The sequence below is a fragment of the Anopheles stephensi genome, chromosome 3, assembly GCF_013141755.1.
Source record: "Anopheles stephensi strain Indian chromosome 3, UCI_ANSTEP_V1.0, whole genome shotgun sequence".
Lineage (NCBI taxonomy): Eukaryota > Metazoa > Arthropoda > Insecta > Diptera > Culicidae > Anopheles > Anopheles stephensi.
In genome coordinates this window covers 23578732-23599186 of record NC_050203.1, presented here as the reverse complement: position 1 = coordinate 23599186, position 20455 = coordinate 23578732, and the positions used below count along the sequence as shown (strand labels likewise).

The following is a 20455-nucleotide window of genomic DNA, read 5'->3' as shown; positions in this document are numbered from 1 at the left end:
GGTTAGTACAAATTTTTAGTTTGGAAATATGTTTATGCTCAGGAAGTGGGACTAACTGCAACAAGTGGATCGTTTTTTTGTGGGAATTTGTGGACTATTTCCCAATTTTGCCGGGAAGGTTACGAGGTACAGGTATCCATTTGGAGCCGAATATTCAGTCCGACCGACCGACGAAGCTGGGGATCCATGTAGAACATTTATAGTCCCAATACTCACATACGCCTCTAAGACATGGATTCTGTCCAAAACTGGCATTCTTATCGGCGTTCGAAAGGAAACCGCTCAGTATGATTTCAGAAGGAGCCGTCAGTATGCCGAGCTCTACGAGCTATACGATGATCTCACCATTGTGCAGTGAATTAGATACGCCACGCTGGCCTGGTCATGTCATGAGAATGACACCGGACGATCCCGTATAGTCATTTTAGGACGCTCACACCGACAGAAGAGGTGTGGTAGGCTTGGATTGAGATAGATTGAGGGCATTGATGGGTCTGCCAGAATGGCCGGATTAATGGATTGGCAGCCGATGGTGTGATCATGATAAGCAAATATCCTTTCAAATTATATACATCCGAATTTTATAGCGATCTCGATCCCATAAAATGTATTTCAAATATAAAAATCATTCCATAGCTTAATTTTTAATTTATTGCTTCAAGAATTGGCTCTCTAAAACTAAGCGTAGTTGAGTAGTTATCTTCGACAATGTAATTTTATAGAAGCTCTTGACACCGATACGTACTTTATGGTTATGCAAGGCACACTCACACTCATCACGACGGAACGATAACAAACTGTTATCTAGAAAACTGTTTACATGCGAAATTAGCAACCACTACGTCAGTAGTAGGAACGTACTCAAAAAATGTAAACAAAACCTATTATCTTAACCTTCACCGCCGTTTTCTTGTGCTCTCACCCTCACAAAACGCACCAAAAACCCAGGTCCCTTAGCACTTTGCACCTCACCTTACTTCCGGCCCCAAGCGCGACCAACTGGCCTTCTTATCGAGCGTAACCTCTTCCTCTCTCTCTCTCTTCATTGACTTAACCCAGATAAGAAAATTACGCAAAAATCGTGTATCAACTGCTTTTTTTCCCACCACCATCTCCGCCATTAGTTGGCGAGTCGTGCTGACGATAAATTTCTCTGTAGGGAAAACATCTACCTCGTCCACTGACCAACCAGCCTCGCATTACAAACTTGTCGGCATTTTTGAAGGTGGACTTTTTGCTCTCAACTCCTGTCCCTACTCCTAGAACGAGTTCTTTCTCCGCGGACGCGCACGTACGGAAGTGATTCGCGAAACGGGTCACAGAAATGGACACGATTTCCTTATTCGATCCCATTTTTCCTCGGCCGAGCCTTGGGGGGATTCACGATCGCCAGCCAGCCAGCAGAACGCTTCTGTCCGAGTAAATTGACCGACGGACCCAAGGAAACATCTTCCTTACCAGTGGTTATGAAATTCTTATGCAGAGCAGGCCGGGCATCTCCCGGATTGCTTTTCGCCCGAGTGACCTCTTTGATAAGCTACATTCACCCCGTTTGAAATTATGGGTGTGGAGATGTGTGTGTTTGTGCCTGATCTGGGATGATTCTACCCTTAAGGGATGGTGCGAAATGATCGCAGAACTAAGATACTGACCCACTGACACAGGTCACACAGGCTACACGCCCGGAACCTGTTGTGTTTGGACCAGAGCACACTGAGCAACTTTGAAGACGGTCCCCTCCAATAATGTCTCCGTGCGCGTTCCATCCACGCTCAGCAGGTGACCCTGGCACACAGGTAGAGCTCGATCATCTTTTCCCTCGCCATACAGACTGGAGATTACATTCATTCATTAGGGGCGGCATTTGAAGCTTCAATCCGCCCGAGGTTTGTGGAGTCGGTGATATGTAAATAAGGTTTTCATTGGGTACGGCAAACGGGATAATATGGTGACCATCGGAAACGGCCACGCATCTTCCGAAACCTTGGGTGGGCCCTTCAAAACCCATGCCCATTTTCAAGGGTATTACCCTGAGGGGGAAAAAACCGAAAAGCCCAATTTACACCATTCTTTCGAGGTTCGGCTTTCATCTGGGGGCGTGTGGGGGGGTTTTGGGTGGCAGTGAGGAGGGAGCGAGGATATTTCTCGTTTTTTTGAAGCGGGTTTCGGGATTTGTCAGAAAACGGAGTTTGTCGGCGGTGTATCTGTGGCCGTTGTTGGCCCGCTGACGTGACGTGGAAAAGATGCCACACCATATGTATGTGGGTCAGTCGGTCGGTGATTTATGAGTGACATTGATGAACCCCAAATGTGTGTGTGTGTGTGTGTGCAATGGGGGTTTCGATACGATTGCGGTAAACACACAACGCAACGTTTGATGAAGGAAGATAGATTTACGGAGCACAAATAATTATCAAATAAAAGTATTTGCTTTCTACGGCAGGGTCATGGGAAACCAATTAAGCCACAAATCGTCATTAATTAGTGTTTGATTGATCTAGGGAAAGGTTTTGTGTTTTTAAAAGGAAAGCGATGTATTTTCCCTTATTTGACAAGTGTGTTGGAGATGTGATTAAATTCCTGAATCAAAATTCATGCTTGATTTGTGAGAGCTACGAAAATCTTTTTAACATAAACAGCTCATAGATTTGGGATTCTGAAAGGTTTATTGTTCGAACGAGACTTAATAGAATAATTTAACAGAAGTTCTAAAAAACTTATAGCACGAACCTCTCTAAACTGTATGATAAAACTCTGGTGAGTCGTCGATGTTGATTCATTGGTTAGAAACTAGATTGAAGGATAAATTCTGATGAACAAACTGCAGTCTAAAAGCCTGGCTTGATTAGCTGAATAAATAAGAAATCTTTACTTCAGTATCTGCAGTGACAGATCAACCTAGGAACGGAAGGAGCGGCCGCTCGGGGCCTCGTTGGTTAGGTAGGCTTTGTCGGCGAGGGAAATCCTGCCGTTTCCCTCTAATGTCACAACTAGAGGAGCCTCGACTGCCATTCCGCTATGCGCCTCAACATATCTTGACCCACCACTGAGTATCTGCACTGTATGGCATAGCACAAACTTCATCGCCAAATATAGGACAACTAAGGAAAGTTTCGTTGTAACTCTAATTCCAACTAAAAAAATAAAAAGAATATAAAGCGAGTTTACAGCAAATATTTTTTCTTCAATCCAAAAATCTTTTCATGAAAATAAACTGAAGAAAGGTTTATGATAATCGATCAACTATACTCCAAAAGACTTCGATAAAATCGAAGAGTAAAGAGCAGCAAATTCTACAGCCGTTAGAAATGCTCACTAGTCATCAATAAATATCAGCCTCATCGGAATCATGTAGAAGCTAAAGCCACCACATCCATGCTCCACGTCCAATTTGAAGAGTCATACCTCATTATTACCGTAGTAGCAATGTTCACATCCCATGTATACCGATGGAGGGCGCAAAACCCATGTCAAACATGCATAAGCCAATGTGCAACTGTCAATAACTCGCCAATAAAACATCACGATCAATCATGATCCCGTGTGCACCGTGAACTCTCCCCTTGCTCTCTCTCTCTTTCTCTCTCTCTCTCTCTCTCTCTCTCCGGCTGATGGGTGAAGTTGTTTGCACCCGCACAAACAGTAACGTGCAGCGGAAATGTAAATCCGTACCCGATTCGATTTTGACAGCTTCGGGAAGCTATACAACCGATAGCCACCAGCAGCTGACCGCTTCCAGTGCTGTCTGTCATGGCTGTCGGCTACGAGCTGCCCACCCGCTCTACTGTCCGTGTGCACCGCGTCGACATCAATGCGCATCACGCATTGCACAATTGCATCGCAAGATTCGCTTTCGTTCGGGTCTCGGAAATCTGACCCAATGGTCGGTTGATCAGGTCGAGGAAGAATGTTTTTATGCACCGGGTAAAGCACACACACACACACATAAGCTGGATGTGTTTACGATCGCATCGGGATGATTGCGTGTGCTGCTGATCGGTGATCGATGATGGTGCGGTTTTCCTCGTACGCCGGATCGTTCGTCGTGATGATCGTGGCACAGATGTCATCCCGCACATACACCCGACCTGCAATCTGTCAAGCTCGGACCTTTTTGATGTATTTTGAAAGTCGATCGTCTGTGATCCGATCGTCACCCGGTGCTTGTGTGTGTGTGTGTGTGTAGGAAGTGGTGGTGTAATTTAATTACCCACTATCTTCCGGCAGCCAAAGCTGTCCGCCTTTCGAATGGCGATTTATAATCCGGCCGGGTACACCACAATCGTGACCGTTGCTGGGATTTGTGCGATATCATCAGATTGTTTGGTGTTGTTGGCAGATATAGGAAAAAAAAACGAAGGCGAAATGGGAATGGGCACGAAAGATAAAGCACACAAACCCTGCAAACATGTACGCGCGGTTTGATGCGATCGGTTCCGGAGCTCGTTCGTGCGTTTCGGCCTGTTTACTGTGTGGAGCCATTAAAATTAGTAGCATTAAAGACTGGTGGAAAAGATTCGTTTCCTTGCGGAAAAAACTCACAAAAAATAATTCCTTTTTCGACGTCGACATGTTTTCCGGTTGTGTGGAGTTTTTCCGCACACATGGGAACCCAAAAAAAAAAAGCAGGAATGAGATTACATTCCCACTTAATTTCGTCCCCACTTCACTCTTAACGCTTACCGAGGGACGATCTGTCAGCGGCCTTATTAGCGGCGATGAAAGACATTCCATTTCCATTATGCTCTGTGTGCGTGTGTCTGCCTGTCTTCGGTAAACCGGGCCAACATTTAATAATTCCATAATTTGCAGCAAATCGTCGTTGACAATTGTGTTTCGGCAACTCTTCTCGCTTATCGCCGACAGACGCACTACTCTTCGCTCGGTGCATTTAAGTAGTTCACGTTAAATGACGGTCATTATGTCACCTCACGCAACGGGGAGGAATTGACACACTCAACACGTGTACGGTTTGGCTGTAGAGCCGGTTCGCTCATCTAGCGTGAGGAAGGGTCGCGCGACCTGATCGCAAAGCGGCAGATGTTTAATGTGTAGCTTCGTATGCTAATTGCGACACGGTTTTTCAACGTGCGTCTAGACAAACTTGTTATGCGGTTTTGCAACACGCAAAACTGCTGTCACTGCGTGTTTAGCGCATTTGTCATCATTATCTTGAGCTTGAGGGTGATGGTACAGATCGGAACAGGGAATCGGCTTAGCCGACCGATGAACTACTCCAATTTGGAGTGGTTTTAAAACGATTTAGGGCAAGAGTTTGGGGTTGAAATGTAGATGGTGGTGCAAAGGAGTAGTTGATTTGATGTACAGCTAGATTCTTTTGGATGTTTTATTATCTGTTTGAGCCCTCTTGAAAGTGATTAGGTAACAAAGAACTTCAAAGTAGGATATCGACTCGAATCCAAGATTGTCGAGGCTTAAACAGCTCATCATATAAGGAAAAGGGTCTTATTAATATTTTTAGCCCCGGTCCAAACACTGACCAACATTCGTATGACTTGCATGACAAACGGTCGCCCATTCCAATTCTTATCGTCGATCTTTAGCCAGGCAATCGGAAATCGATTTTTATTTCTAACTGTTCCTCGCTTGATCGGTCGTTTAATTCTTTCGTTCGGTGCAATCACACTGCGGTGCGTTTCTGCTTGCATTCACCCGATAAACGAGGCGGCCTTTCTTATTAGACACGATTCCGATCGTTCTCAGCCCATTTCAGCCGTTCGTTCTTTCACGCGATTAGTGATGTACATGAAAAGAGCGGCGGCCGTTTATAGCTAAACGAGCCGAGCAATTAATAAGCGCACTAAACAACACACCTTTCTTATTAAACATCGGCCAGCTTTGCAGTCGGCGGCGGTCAGCCTCAGTGCCGGTTTTCCACGCATTCTTTCTTCCTTTATGCCAGCAATAATCATCCTGATGCGGCTGGCCGATCGATAACTATTTACTGTACAAATTGTGTGGCGCTCGCCGACAACAAGCTTCCCGTTACACAATCGAACGCCACACGAGCGCCGTCATTCTTCGTCCGATTCTGGGTCAATGGGGGAAAAAATGGCTGCATCATTGGCACATAATCAACGGCTGTTAGCGTTTATAAATTGGCTCCAGGTGGAACGAACTCGCTCTGAGGAGTCCTGATAGGGAAGAATTTATTTAGGACTTGTGACCTGCGTATTTGTGACTTGTGAGAGTTAGAATGAGCATTCAAATTACTTTCTATGCATAGAGTTATTCTATAAATAACTTCTTATAGGCATACGTCAAGAATGATCCTTTCCATAAATTGACTCTTATACCCACATATGCTCTTCAAGGTTCCATGTGAGCTTCCACATTAGTTCTACGCCGTGCTGCTTTTGTCCCTTGAGATGTATTAGAAGTCATGATTCATATCTGAATTTCGTGAATTTTTCGGAGCTTTTTTTAGAAAAAGGGCTTTATGAAAATTTTAAGTAGCGTCCGCTTGAGGGCATGCATTTTCGTAGGGATTTGAGTGAGCAGAGGTATCAAATATTCGACGTAGCGAAGGTTTTTTCTGTGCAGATTTTGGGCATGGACAAGATAAACACCTCGAACAGGTGTTAAATACGCTACAATAAACTCTTGTGCCGACACGACCTGAGATCATTAAGCCCAAATCATTCCTAGAGTAAAGTCTGATTTGAAGCACGTAATTTGCACATCAATACAAGTAGATAACAACACACGCACAAAAAAAGTCGAAAATTGCATAACACATCCTCCGGGCTTACCTGGTTCGGACTTCTTCTGCTCGTCACTGCTCTCCTCGTCACTGTCGATGTGTGGAAAGGAACCGCCCAGACAGAATAGTGGCATCCCTGCTGTTCCTGCTGCTGCTGCACCAGCAGCCGCCACCGGTCCAACTACTTCGACGGCTGTTGATTGCTGATTATTTCCTCCTTGACCTCCACTACCACCACCGTCACCACCGCCCTCATCCCCGCCGGTGTCGCAGATGGTTACGCTTAGACCGTCATTACACTGATTGCCGCCGATCTGTGGTGCATTTTCACTTTTTCCACCGATGGCGTGCGGATTGCCGTTTTGATTGCCGCCGGTCGCCCCCGGCACTGGTCTGCCGGCGGCTGTCGTTGACAGGTTCGCACCGGAAACGACGGTGGTCGCCAGCGGTTGTCGCTTCAGCTGCGTGTACTTGCTGTTGATTAGCAGCTTGTTGTTTTTGGTGATCAGTTCCCGACGCTTCAGCAGCCCAAGCTTGGGTGTGCCCGGTGCGGTGCTGGTGCCGGTGTCGTGCTGCCGGCCACCTTCGTTCAGCTCACCACCGTTCTCGTCGGCATCGGTAGTGGCCGGCGGCGTCGGACTTTCGATCGACGGCGAAGGAAAGGCGAGGTCTTCCAGCGGGACGCGGCTGATCGCCCGCTCGATGCCGACCAGGAGGTTCTGCAACAGGGCGGGCAGATCTTCCGTCAGCATCTCCACAGCTAGAGGGGTGATCGGATCGCGGATCGGATCCAACCGACGGTACACGATCGAGGCGGGTTGAGGAGGGGTTGGAACGTTGGTGGCAACGTTTGGTGCGGGTGTGGCTCCTGCTGCTGCTGCTGCTGCTGAGGGTGTGGATGTGCCACGCCAAACTGCATAGAGCTCGGGTTTGCTCGTGTCCGGCTCGGGTCGAATGCAAAGGTACGTATCCTGCGTACGGACCAGCGATTCATCAAGAGCTCCCAGATGGAGCACCAGGGCTCCTGCAACAGCCAGTGGCCAACCGTCACACCAGCTTAGATCCTGCAAGAGAGAATGGAAGCATAGGAATAAGAATTTATTTTTTTACGAATAGAATAAATTAAAATATAAAGATTTTGTAGCTTCGTCAATCATTTTTTCCCACAATCAATAAATTTCAATGTCAAAATCAAAACCCATAAATATCACCTCACCCGCTTACACGTGTTGTTACTCGAATTGCACCGCGCTGTTCCATTTATTTTTATCACACACGCATGAACAGTCTAGTATGTGACCGTCGGTGGAAATGAGCACTCACATCCAGTGCAAACCCGTTGGCTGCATCGGTTTCCCGTTGGCCTGTCTCCGCACTTTTGCCGCGTCCCGCACATAAAACGACACCATTTCCGTGTGGTTTGTCAAAAAATGTTTATTTGATAACTGACCCGCAAACAGCCCCGTAGAAATGCAAGCACAAAAAAACATGCGAGGAAACAGCCAACCATCGGAAATGGAGACTGCACCGACCGACCGACCGGTGGAGTTATGTCCCAAACTACGGTAGGAAACTGGTAATAAATATCAAATCGAGTAGCTAAACATGTGCTTGTACGTGCCAACGACATGCCTTTTTACATGCCGCGCACGCTCACACACACACACAGTGATTGCCCGGTGCATGCGCGCGAAAAGAAATTGTCCAATTAATTTCCATTCCGTACCGACTTCGTGATCCGATTACACGCACACGCCCGGGGTGAGGGGAAAAGGGGGGGGGGGGGGTGAGGGAAGAGAGAAGGGAGGTCAAAGCCGCTGGTGGTCCGGCGGTTTATCGCTATCATTTTTCGTTCGCCTTTTTGTTAGCTTTCAGTGAGCCAGCCAGCCAGCCAACCTTGCAGCGCAGAGCCGTTGGGCGTAAAAGGGCCCGCCGGCTCGATTAAACGCCGGACTGCAACAAATTGTTTCGATTGACCGTGTTTTGGTGTGGCAAAAGTGTGTGTGTGTGTGTTTTGCTTTTGAGGGTTTGTTTTTTGATAAATTACCCCCAAAACGGAAACCATCGGTACGTACAGTCTTCGATGGTCGTATTGATGTGGAGAACGATTTATTTGCAAAGTGTTTGTAAGATTAAATCTTAATCTTTCGATTTCCATTTTCGGATGTTCGGTGAAAGAAGATGGCTCCAATGTTTTCTTTGTTTGATGTTAAAATTCAATGAAAAATAAATCTACCCATCCGTGTCCCGAAAACTCGTCTTCTTGGAAGGGCCTCTGAAGACACGGCATCCTTGAAACCAAGATCGTACCATGCACCTGCAACGTTTCACGCCCCATTCGCTACCAAATGCTGGGCGGCCAAGAAAATGCCAACAAGCGTTCGACCACTACGGCCCGATCGGGTCCGAAAGTTTTATTCCCAAAACGCATCAAAGAGATTCCGTGCCCGAGAGAGCGAACCGAGGGAAATAAAAAAAAACACCCTAAACCTGCCAAAAGGGTGAAGGGTGTAACCCCATCTTCCAACCATCCTTCCCTAGTCCAAAGCTTTATTCCACGTATCAATTTTCATCCGTAAGGCGGGTAATTTTTATTAATATAATTAAGATGTAGATTCGATGCCGAAGATAGTTTATGGTCGGGCAGGAAGGCCGCCCGATATCGGAATGGAATGGAAAAAGCAGACAAGCGAACCTCTTTCTCCGCGCGAAATGTGGGGACGCGCGAACTTTTCACCTGGCTGCCGCGCGCAACAGCTACTACGTCTTCGATCTTTCTCCATTCCGATTCTCAACACTTAAAATTAGCCTTAAAAGCTTCACGGCCCGGTACACGAGCCAGCAGTCGATGAAGAAGGGTTTTTATTTTATATATACAGCGATTGAGCCCACAGTATCTGGAGAGGGAGATCGAAGAGGTGGGTTGTTGGGGGATTGAAAATTGGGGTAGGCATCCACCATTAATCATCGATATGCGGAGTGTGATTTATTGGTTGTAATTGCTCAATTAAGTCGCAGCGTCATCGGATTCGACTCGACCCAGGGTCATCGTGCTCGCGCACCGTTTGAATGCACATACACATGGTGTTGAGTTTCTGAGGTAGTGATCCGCCACGTGCGACATTCGCGCTTAGACACTCAGAATCCGGTGCAACGTCGTAGGCCGCTGCATGTACGATCAATCCACTGCGATGAAGTCGCGATACAGTCATCGGGATTTGAAGCGTGAACGATCCAATAGATCTGTTTGTGAGCTGAAACGGGTTGAAAAATGGCAGCGGAAAAAAGGGCCACACCACAGTGGCTCCCTGCTGAGCATTACCGGTGTGTCGTCGTGTTAGGCCCGGGCGCCAGGTTTAGCTGTTGAATGGGCTTTGAGCTCCAATTAATCAACCGCGCACCCGAAAGCTGTCCCGTGACGAGCTGTCCGGGCGTGAGTGACTTGGGTGTGCTGGCTGGGGAAACATAACCTTAAATGCCCCCGCTTTTCCTTGCCCACATTTCCCATCCGGCCCATACTTTCCGAACGGTAGATCCGAAGCGTTGCGAGAGATCGCCCAGATGATAAGATTACAAAACGAATTCAATTAATCAGTCCTATCAGTTTTCGGAGCTTCGAATGGCCGAGTGGGAGCTGGTACAGGTAAAGGCAAGGCAGGCAAAGCTGAGGAATACACGCGATCTTGTTACGGTGATTAGTGGAAGAGGAATAAAAAAAAATGGTCCGGAAACCGACAGATTCCACGGGATCGTTTGCCGGAGCGTTGCCGGAGCTCGGTTGGCGAACAGTTGCCGATCGTTAGGATCGGGGCTGCAACTATCCATTAATCAAGTACCGAACGGTCAATTTTTCTATTTTCACTGGTCGAGTTTGTATGAAAAGTGAGAGTTCATCCGCGTTTCGGGCGCGGGAAGATGCAATCGCATTTAAAACCATTACGGTGGTGTTATTGTTGCGAAAGTGAGCGTTTTGAAGCGGATAAATGGCATACATTATAAGTAAAATTAATGAATGTTTAGCTCATTTAGTGCAAGTGGAGCTTGCGACTTTCGAAATATTTATAAACAAATTAATAAACTGAGTTGTAACATTTAGAGCAAAGTGATACTGTTTTGAAAAATATAATAAAAAGTGAAGCAAAGAACGATAAAACAAAGAAACATTTGAAATAATTAAAAGGGTTAAAATACAGAAGAAAAGTGTAAAGAAACGAATTAACAAACAAAATAAAGAACACAAAATAATTGTTTAAAAATATAAAAAATTAAACAAAAGAACAAGAAGTAACAAAAAAAATATTCAAAAAATGAAATACCTGATAGCGATGGAAAAATAAACAAAATAAAAAAAAGTTTTAAAAAAAAGTTAACAGTGGAATAAGAGGTTATACGACCAGGCCGTCCTTCAACCCAAAAATAAGATTTCTACTCTGAAACTCTAGAGAAAGAAAAATCAAATAACAAACAAGAACAGCTAAAATGAAATAAAATGGTTAAACCCACAAAACATGCAATCTCAACTCACGCAATTCGAATAATTATTCGCCCAAATGTAATTTGGAACACGAGCAATGTTACTTGAAACAATTGCAATTTATTTTTGACACAATATTTGACAAATCCGTACGCCATTTTGGAGTAATTTCCTGAGAGCTCATCAAAAAATCATTTATCCACTTGAAACGCCTTAACCGCCAACCGCGGAACTCAATCACCAGGAAAGATGACACACTCCACACTCTTCCGACTCTTCCAAAACGCTTCCAAATGGCAGAGCCAATTTGGCTTCGTTTAATTTATGATCCTTAGCAATTATCGTAATTACTAATTTCAATTTTCGCTCGTCCAGCGTTGCGGAGTGGTTGAAGAGGAGCCTTTTGCACGTCAACATTCGCGTCAACGCGGAAGATACGGCATCGGCTCGTGCCAGCGGTGCGACGGTTGACCACAAAAACGGCAAGCCACAGCAAGCTGGCGTCGACACGCCAACGACTAATCAGTACCCCGGCCCCGGTTGAGCCTTAAACTCTTTGGCACAGCCCGGCTCAAAAGGGGCTACGGAAATCCCGCCTTCTGCCATGTGTAGTTGCCAGAGGAGTTGGTGCCGTACTTTTCTTCGCCTACCGACTGGTGAGTGATGAGGGGCGTCCTCTAAAAGGGGGCGTCGTGCAGAATGATGATAAAGTATAAAATAATATACGGAAGAAAAAGACGAACGCTCGGCCGGACTGGCCGGGGTGGTTGGGATTTGGCAGAGAGAATTGGAGGAGTGTGTGGGGGTGAAATTAGCTATCGCTTGCCGATCACCACACCACCACACCAGATGCCCAAGATACCGAACGGGCGCAGAAGGAACTCTTTGGTGGAAATGTTTTGCACATCACCCGCCCGAACGCCCGGTTTCGAGATGAGGTTAAAAGACTAACGGAAACGGTGCGCGATCGGTTGTTTTTTTTTCGTTGAAGCGGTTGAATGAGACGTCACGAGAGGTACGATTAGTGCGTCACATCAGCTCGAAGGGGTTTTTCGCGAGCGTATGCTCTCTCGACATACATTTATTTTCCGCTTTGCCGAGGACTATCCGTGTGCCATGTGGATGGACAGGTCGATGGGGGCTGTTGCTGTGCGAAAAGGGATCTTATTCTTCGCCAGGCGCTTGCCAAAAGGTGCCTATTGCGCAACGGAACGTCGTATTTTCATCACATCACGCAAAAGGTCGGTCACTGGGTAGTGGCCGTGGTGGGTTACGTGAAATTTTCGTACAGGATACTGTTATCGCATCTAAGCACCGGTTGCGTAAGAATAATCGGTACAATTAGTGCTTTATTGTCAAGTGGTAAGGAGGGCTGTTTGAAGATCGATCGGTGAAAGATTGGTTCATTCATTAGGGTAGCGTTCAATGAGCAGAAGGCTATGAGAAGCGCAATTAAAAGTCAAGTCAACTTTCAGCGAGTAATTAATATTGTGAAAGATAAGTTTTGATGAGTGGAGAAAAAAATGTTTGCAAGTGAAAGGCAAGAAAGTTCACATTATCAAAAAGGTTGGATAATTGTAGTTTGATTAACAAAAGAAACAGTACTAGGGTTTTTTTTTAAGAAGCTAAAGTAAAGTGATTTTAGATATTGAATTTAATTGGATTTTGGGTTGGTTAAGAAAGAGAAAATTACAATCATAGAATTAAAGGTGTAATCAACCTGATACAAGATCATGTTTTAATTAAAAAAATAATAAGAAACTTAAAAGACAATGTCCGAAGTCAGAACAGTAGAAGAAATCGAAGAAATAGTATAAAAATGTATAATTTAATTCATGAAAGAAAAGGAGACGGGAATTATACCAATAAAATAATTGTTAAGATTAGATTCCACGAACGACATGAGTTAAAAAAAACAATCTAAAACAACAAGAACAATAAAAGTTTCATAAAGTTACATAAAGTAAAGGAAACATAAAGAAAAGAACTTCATAAAACATACGCCATCTGTTGATACAAGTTAATTATAAAATAAATAAAATAAAAAATCGGAGAAAATGTAAGAATATTTAAGGGAAAAATTAAAAATATCAATATTATAAAAGAGTTAATAAAAAGTGACAAACAACAGTGAAATAAATAGTAACAAAAAATAAAATAGATATAAATAAGAATAAAATAGAAAAAAGGAGGAAGTATAAAAAAAAACTAACAACAATTTGGACAAGAAGAGAAAACTTTAAACAGATCATTACATTTTGAGTCAATTATTAAAAAGAAACACAAACATACGGAAATATGTACAACAGAGACAAATTGCACTTTCAATTATTTTTCTTCTTCTATCTAACCTGCGTCATTCATCCTCATAACACAACCCATTCAACCGACTCGTCTAGGGCAACCTTATCAATGCATCCTGCCCGTGTAAAGAAGCATGCAAATCAACCCCCTGCTTTGTGAATGGCGTCAGCGAGAAGAATAAATCGTTCAGTGCAGCATTTACCAGCACCCGCATGCACATCATGATCCGTTTGCAGCAAGCAAACACACGAGCAAACAAAGGTCCGCCACCATCGCAGTCGCCTTCATCGGACGCTGTTGTGTTGCTATTGCCGGTGTGTCGGAACTTTTCCTTTCAACTATTACCCCGGGAGCTCCCGCAAAGAAATGCTCCTCTCCCTTTCACTAGCCTCCCCCTCACCGCTTGGAATGGCATCATCAACAGGCAGCAGCAGCAGCAGCAGCACCGGCACGCCACTATTCCGTCATCACATCATCCCGATCGACATTGTATAACACACTAACAGCGGTACGTCTGCTCCAGACACGCCATTGTGCAACATCTGGATCACGAGCGAGGACGAACGAGAATACCAAGCCACCCTTTCCGCAACCCCCCTCCCTTCACTTTCCGGGTTTCCCTTTCACACACCCCGCGTTTCTCCATCCCTTCATCCGGACCTTCTAGACGACATGAACATGTTGTGTGCGGTGCACCGAGTAGTCTTCCACGTCCTACCGCCTGTCGGCTCAGAGGTTCTCCAAGGGTCACCAACAAACACACACACACACACACACACACACACACACATCATAAGCCCAGCTACTTTGTTGTGGTATGTTTGCTCCAGCACTTTTCCGCGATTAACGTCCACGGAACGGGGGCACACCGTAGGGTCGCAAGATAAGTTAATTTCTGCTTCCAGGCTGACTTTCAGGGCGTAACGGGCTCGTTGGGCTTTTAGGGCCTGTTGTACAATTTTTATTTGCCATTTAACAAAAAAAAAGAGGAAAAGAAAACAGCTTGTGAGACCCCGGGTCTCAGGTTTGCTAGTGACAGCAATTCGAGATCAAGTGTTAAGTCGTCGGTAATCAATCGCTTGCTGGTGGCGTGGAGGCTGCTGTAAAGGCCAAGGATTGAGTTTGTTGTGCAGGCACACGGGCCGAAGGCTAGCCTTGGTTCCCATAATTATCTCGCAGTGAGGGAAAAGGAGGTGAAAAACAAAGTCATTTAACAAGCAAAAGTAATGAAATATTTCATACACAAGCTTCAAGAATCCAGAGAATCCTTGCAACATCATCAGGACAATCAGGAAGTAAATGCTACCGATTCTTATCGAACCCTAATTACCATATATTGTTACAGAGGATCAAACCCAGCTCGAAACCGTTCCATCCCAAACAATCAAGCAAATGTTCTTCGATTTAAATTCTACGGTCCCTCCCCTTTTTTCAGCCATTGAAATCGGCCCGGGTTGCATCCCTCTTGAGGGTACATTATCGGGGCTTAAATGATGCAACAGATGCAAAACGGGAGGGTAAATCTGATGGCTTAGAAATCAATTGCCCGTGATGTTTCCGAGGGGTTCCCTTTAATGACCACCAATCAGGACGTTTCGGGAGAAGGTGAGAACAAATTCAAGGAAATTAAATCAAACGACTGCTTCCTGTGCGAATTTTTGGTTCATTAGGGTGGTGTGACATAATGGGGACATATTGCGAAAAGATTTACGCAAATGATATGAGACGATTTGGGGTTTCCGTTTAATTTTCCTTTTTTTTATTCTATTATCGTTGGAAGAAAAAAATAAATGGAAATCTTTGAAACTATTATTCCTGGCCTGTTGTTGTCTAGTCTCGCTGTAGAAAAACTTTAACATATTTCCATATTCAACATACATCAAAAGAAATAAAATGCATATAACTTCACAAAGGACCATCAAAGAGACAAAAATAAGGCGAAAAAATAATAAAAACACTCAACACTCTGCCATCGATCGCTTCCCAACATCAAACAAACATGTTTCGATATTCGATTCGTCCTCAGTTTTTCCAGCGGCTGTTGTTGTACGAAAAATAAATGTTGACGCACGAGCGCTCACCGTCCCTGCCGGAAATCCAATTCCAAACCCGATGCACCGGAAATGAGCAACGATGCGCGATGAAAGGAAGCTGAGCGGACGGGAGGATAGCGAATGTGAGTGAATCAATATTTTGCCAGTCGGATTTGTGCCGCTTCGCATATGGCCATTCGGCAGGAAACGCGGAAACATTGGGCATTGGTGGAATTAGTTCTGCGTCGGGATTTTTATAGGTCCATCGACCGATGCTTCACTTCCGCTGCGCTGTTGCAATTTTGCTTTGATGCGAAGTTTCGACACACGTGTCCCGACCGTCACATCATCCCGCTTTTGTTGCTCCGTTTTTCGTAATTGGTTATTAACACGCACCGCAAACAGGGAAAAGGTGTAGACAGTGAGAGTTTTTTGTCGCTTAGAAGCGGTACACAGGGAGATTGTCAACTGCAGAAAACTATCCTTTTCTGATTCCTCTATTGAGCATATCAACCACAGATATTAGCAAGATCGTTAAGAAAAAAAGACAATCATAATCATCCCTCGATACATGACGAGAGCATAGTAATAACGCGTGAAAGGTATTAAAATAAAAAAAGCACTCACATGAACCCTTCGCAACAGTGTGTCACTCTTTCGGCTAATGCTCCGGAGCGGAACTATGAAATCCCACTCAAGGAAACGAGGAAACACACACAGAAATACATAATTGATTCACATAGTAACGTGCATTCGCCCATCAAAGCCCACTGACAATAATCCCCTTTTTGCCGTAGTTGAGTATCCTGTTCCGCTTAACGATATGCTTATTCTTATATATTCGCATCAAGAGACTCGGCCAAAGACATGCAGCGATTGCAAAACGTCACAACACGTGCCATCCGCCAGCAGCGGTTTGATTAAACGGCTTGGCTCCCTTTTTTTCTCTCGTTTCGTTCCACCATCCGTCCCCAGACGGCCCGACCGGAATCGACCGGATGTGCGTCTTGAGCGCGTTGGCTCTCGGAGCTGGTTAAGTCTTCGGGCGTAAGTAATTCGGAAACGTGTCCAGTCGGACGTTGGACGGATTATTTTGTGTTTGCAAGGCACGCAACGGGACGATCGCCCAGAACCGTAGCCAACGTACAGCCAACTCTGTCAAAACAAAGTCATACACCATTAGGCTTGAGTAGCTCTATACCGCCTGTGATATGCATTGTCATATGAGACACACACACACACGGCCATTGGGTTGGGTTTTGCGCTGACCGTTGACAGGCAGATGCTGGTTGGGTGAAGCAGTTGTTGCAGTTGGTGCACTTGGACGTCGTTCGGTGGCGCCAGGTTGGCAGTGCGAGGCGTTGTTTGTGCCCTTCAAGTGGTCAGCTTGTTGTGGTTGGTTGTTGAGTTTGGTATTGGAAAGATGTGAAAGTGAAATGGTACTGTGTCTTTGAGAGTGAGGTGTGTGTGTGTGTGTGGGGGGCGGGGGGGGGGAGATTTGGCCAACTTAAGAGCAAATAAAGCTGCAGCACTTTCGTTCTTGATAGAGGAGCATAAATAAAAGGGACACTTTTGGGTAGATTTAATTGATTTTCCCTCTTGATTATTGGCGCAGAGGAAACCTCTGTTCCGTACATTAAACTCAAACAAATATTAAAAAAAAATTCAAGACTTCACACGGCTGAACCAGGGATCACATCCCATTCATATCGTCTCCAAGAGGCCGGCCGACACCTTTCAAGGTTCTAGTATTAGATCGAATATTATATGAAAAGGATTTCTAAATTAACCTTACCTATACTTAACATTCGTTTAAAAATATGGTGGAATCTTATTTAACATTATTTTGAACTAAATTAAATATATTTGCAGCAAAAATACAGGGTTTTTAAATCATTCTGGGATCATATCTGTAGAAAATGGCGTTAAATGGTTACAGAGTTTCTGTTCCAGATATGGAACGTTTTAATCACTCAGGGAGATGTTGGAAATGTATTGTAAAACATTTCAGGTCCATTGCGGAACTTTGCAACCATAGAATGGAATCTCTCATACAGCTAGAAGAGATTTGCATCGTGACTTTGGAACTAAGCATTTTAATCAGCATGCTAGAGGAACAGCTCATGAGAAGTGAAATTCTGCGTAATCAAATTGTTTTTTAACAAAATTAATAATAATAGAAGCTTATTGGTCAATAAAAACATTACTTTTTTAAACTTAATTCAGTTGAACCATTCTTAGAGCAACAAGTTAATAAAATTAATAAAAATCGAAGGCGATTGTTAAATAGCGAGGTTCGTGAATATTAGAAGGATTTGGAAAAATCAAAATGATACAATTGTTAAATAAAAAAGGTTAAAACTCTTTCATAAGGCAATTGTAAAACATTGGTTTCTGTACAATTAGAAGACTTTACATTTTATTCGGCTTAGTCGTATAAACATGTAAATGTTTGCATTATATATTTCTTCCAAATTAATAAGCTATTCCGAACTAAAGATGGTGATGGAAAAGCCTTTAAAGGTCTCAACGATTGATATGTAGTCATTTTGAAATAATCCATATACCCTTCCAAATACGTTGAATCGAAGCAGAAAAATATTACTGAAAAATTAAAATTATTACGCTAAATTATACTCAACTCATGGCAAATATTTGAGATACAATTCGTTCTTTTGTCACATAGCTACCGATTTATATAAAAAAAAACTTCCACAATCATCTGAATCCTTTCCCCAAGGTAAGGTACATGAACAATAACTATAATTATGCTTAAGAAAAATGGCTTAAACCACACACAATGGAACGTAAAGATAAAAATAATCACCTCAGCTTCGGACCACCGTACAAGTTCGAATTCCCAATGCACCTTCAACGACCGTCGGCAACGATTCCAGGTGACTCAAGCTCAGGTGCACACACACACACACGGGACACTGACACGAGAGGGAAAATTATCAAAAATTTCGTTGCAGTTTCACTTTTTTCCACTCCGCGTTCACCCTTCAAAATCTCATAATTGCACGTGCAGCCCTTGGATGCAATTTCGTCGTGCTGAACCTCCGATTATGACGAACCGCCTTCAGGACGGATCCTTTATCTTATCAACACACACACTAGCCCTTTTTCCCTGTGCAGCGTTGACTTCGAGACTTCGACAATTTCGCACACAACCCTCACTTGCACATCCTTTCACTTTCACCGGACTGATGGACTCGCACCGGCCAACGTAATTTTTCCAACAACGCCCTGATCGAGCAAGGAAGGTGGGCCGAAAATTCGATCACTCGAAAATCCCGCGCATACAAAACCTACAATTTCTGCGTGTACTGCACACGGTCGACGATCGTCGTTATATGATTTTTATGCTGCACTAAATTTAACGCGCTTCACCAAAAAATGCACCTCTCAACTCGACTTCATTAATCATCGGAAGGAAAATGAGCACGTTCGCTTCTTCGCAAGTCCTAACCGCACCGTGGCTTACCGCAAACTCTCGAGGTAGAATCGGAACTGGCCGGCCGATCGGTTCCTTATTCCCTTTGGCTGGAAAACGTTTCATATGTTTCAATGTTGTTTTATGTCTCTTCCTTTCGTTCATTCTCGGGTTTTATTTTCGTTCTTGGTGCAGCATATGCAATGGGAAGCATTCTAGTGCGAGTGAGCGCAAACGAGAGAGAAAGAGAGAGAGAGCTAGAAAACGAATCGTATCGCACGCGTCCTTTATTTATTTTGATTATTCCTCCCCTTGTTTGCGGCAACCTTTCTCTCAGCCTTTTTCCACACAGCTGCACCAGGGGCGAAAGAGGGAAATTGCCGCCGGCGCAATTAAAATGCACCGATGCGCCAGAAGCCCTCAACCGAACCGTATGCGAAGGAGTGGCGTTTTTCCACGATGCTTTGGCGTGAGTGATTCGTGTGACAAAAGTAAACGTGCGTTTCCCCGTTTGTGGTATTCTTCTTCTCCGGATGCTTCTCTCGCTCTCTCTCTGTTGCCCATAGTGTGCCGTGCATATTCCCTTGCCCTTGACTTTCGTAGCCATTAGCCTCTGGCACTCACACTCCTGCAGCTGCAGTCCACCGGGTTCCCTGGTTTTGCCAATGTACACCGTTCTGTTTGGCTTACCGACGCAGGAAAAGGTATTTATAGCCGGTGTGCGTCACCGTATGCATACTAATACGGCGCTGGAAATGCACGCACGACCGCTTGCATACGAAAGTGCATTCAGAATGCAACACATAGACACACCGCACAGCATGAAGCAAGAACCGGGCGTCGATCGGTACGGTACGATATCGAGGCGGCTTCCACCAGCCAGCGAGAGTCAACAGGAAATGATATTTTTGTCTTTATGTGTCTCGTCAAGAAGCAACCGTAACAGCTCGATGGTTGTAGGAGTTACCCGAGCAAAAGGATTTCCTCACAAGGAACCTGCCCGATCGCTACGGGTTCATTTCTTGGAAAATTACCTTCCGTACAGCGGAGAACATGCGATGATGCGCCGGTCAAGATAATGCCATCGGGACAAGGGGTTTACCACCGACCAGGACGGATCTCAGCGAGCGATAGATCGGTTGTAGATAAAAACCGGAGCTGTTGTTGCCTGAGCCGAGTTCAATTTTCGAGAGGGAAAGTCTTACCACGGGTGGATATGGGATTTATTTTTTGGTTTCGATTTTGTTATACTCCGCTGACAGTGGCTTAATTCTTCACTTGTGATGAGTTACTCGGGAGAAAGAGGGAGGGCACGAATGAAGTGGGGATTTAGCCGGGAGGATTAATGGTTGATGTCGGGTTGATGGATGTACGGATGGGAAATTAATCAACTGTGGCCGATGAGATTTTTGTCATGTGTTTTAGATGGTTGCGAACGAAGTCTATGCAGTGGATAGAGACATGTTTTGGAAATGATACAACGG

The 20455-nt window shown here is 44.7% G+C and overlaps 1 protein-coding gene across 5 annotated transcripts in view; it reads right to left on the bottom strand.

Moving 5' to 3' along the window:
* Positions 1-20455, bottom strand: part of LOC118511319 — a 263012-nt gene that overhangs the window by 18669 nt on the left and 223888 nt on the right. For all 5 annotated transcript variants that reach the window (XM_036054232.1, XM_036054235.1, XM_036054234.1 and 2 more), the window contains one exon: positions 6774-7788. In XM_036054232.1, coding sequence (XP_035910125.1) covers positions 6774-7788 — 1015 coding nt within the window. The remainder of the gene's footprint in view (positions 1-6773; positions 7789-20455) is intronic.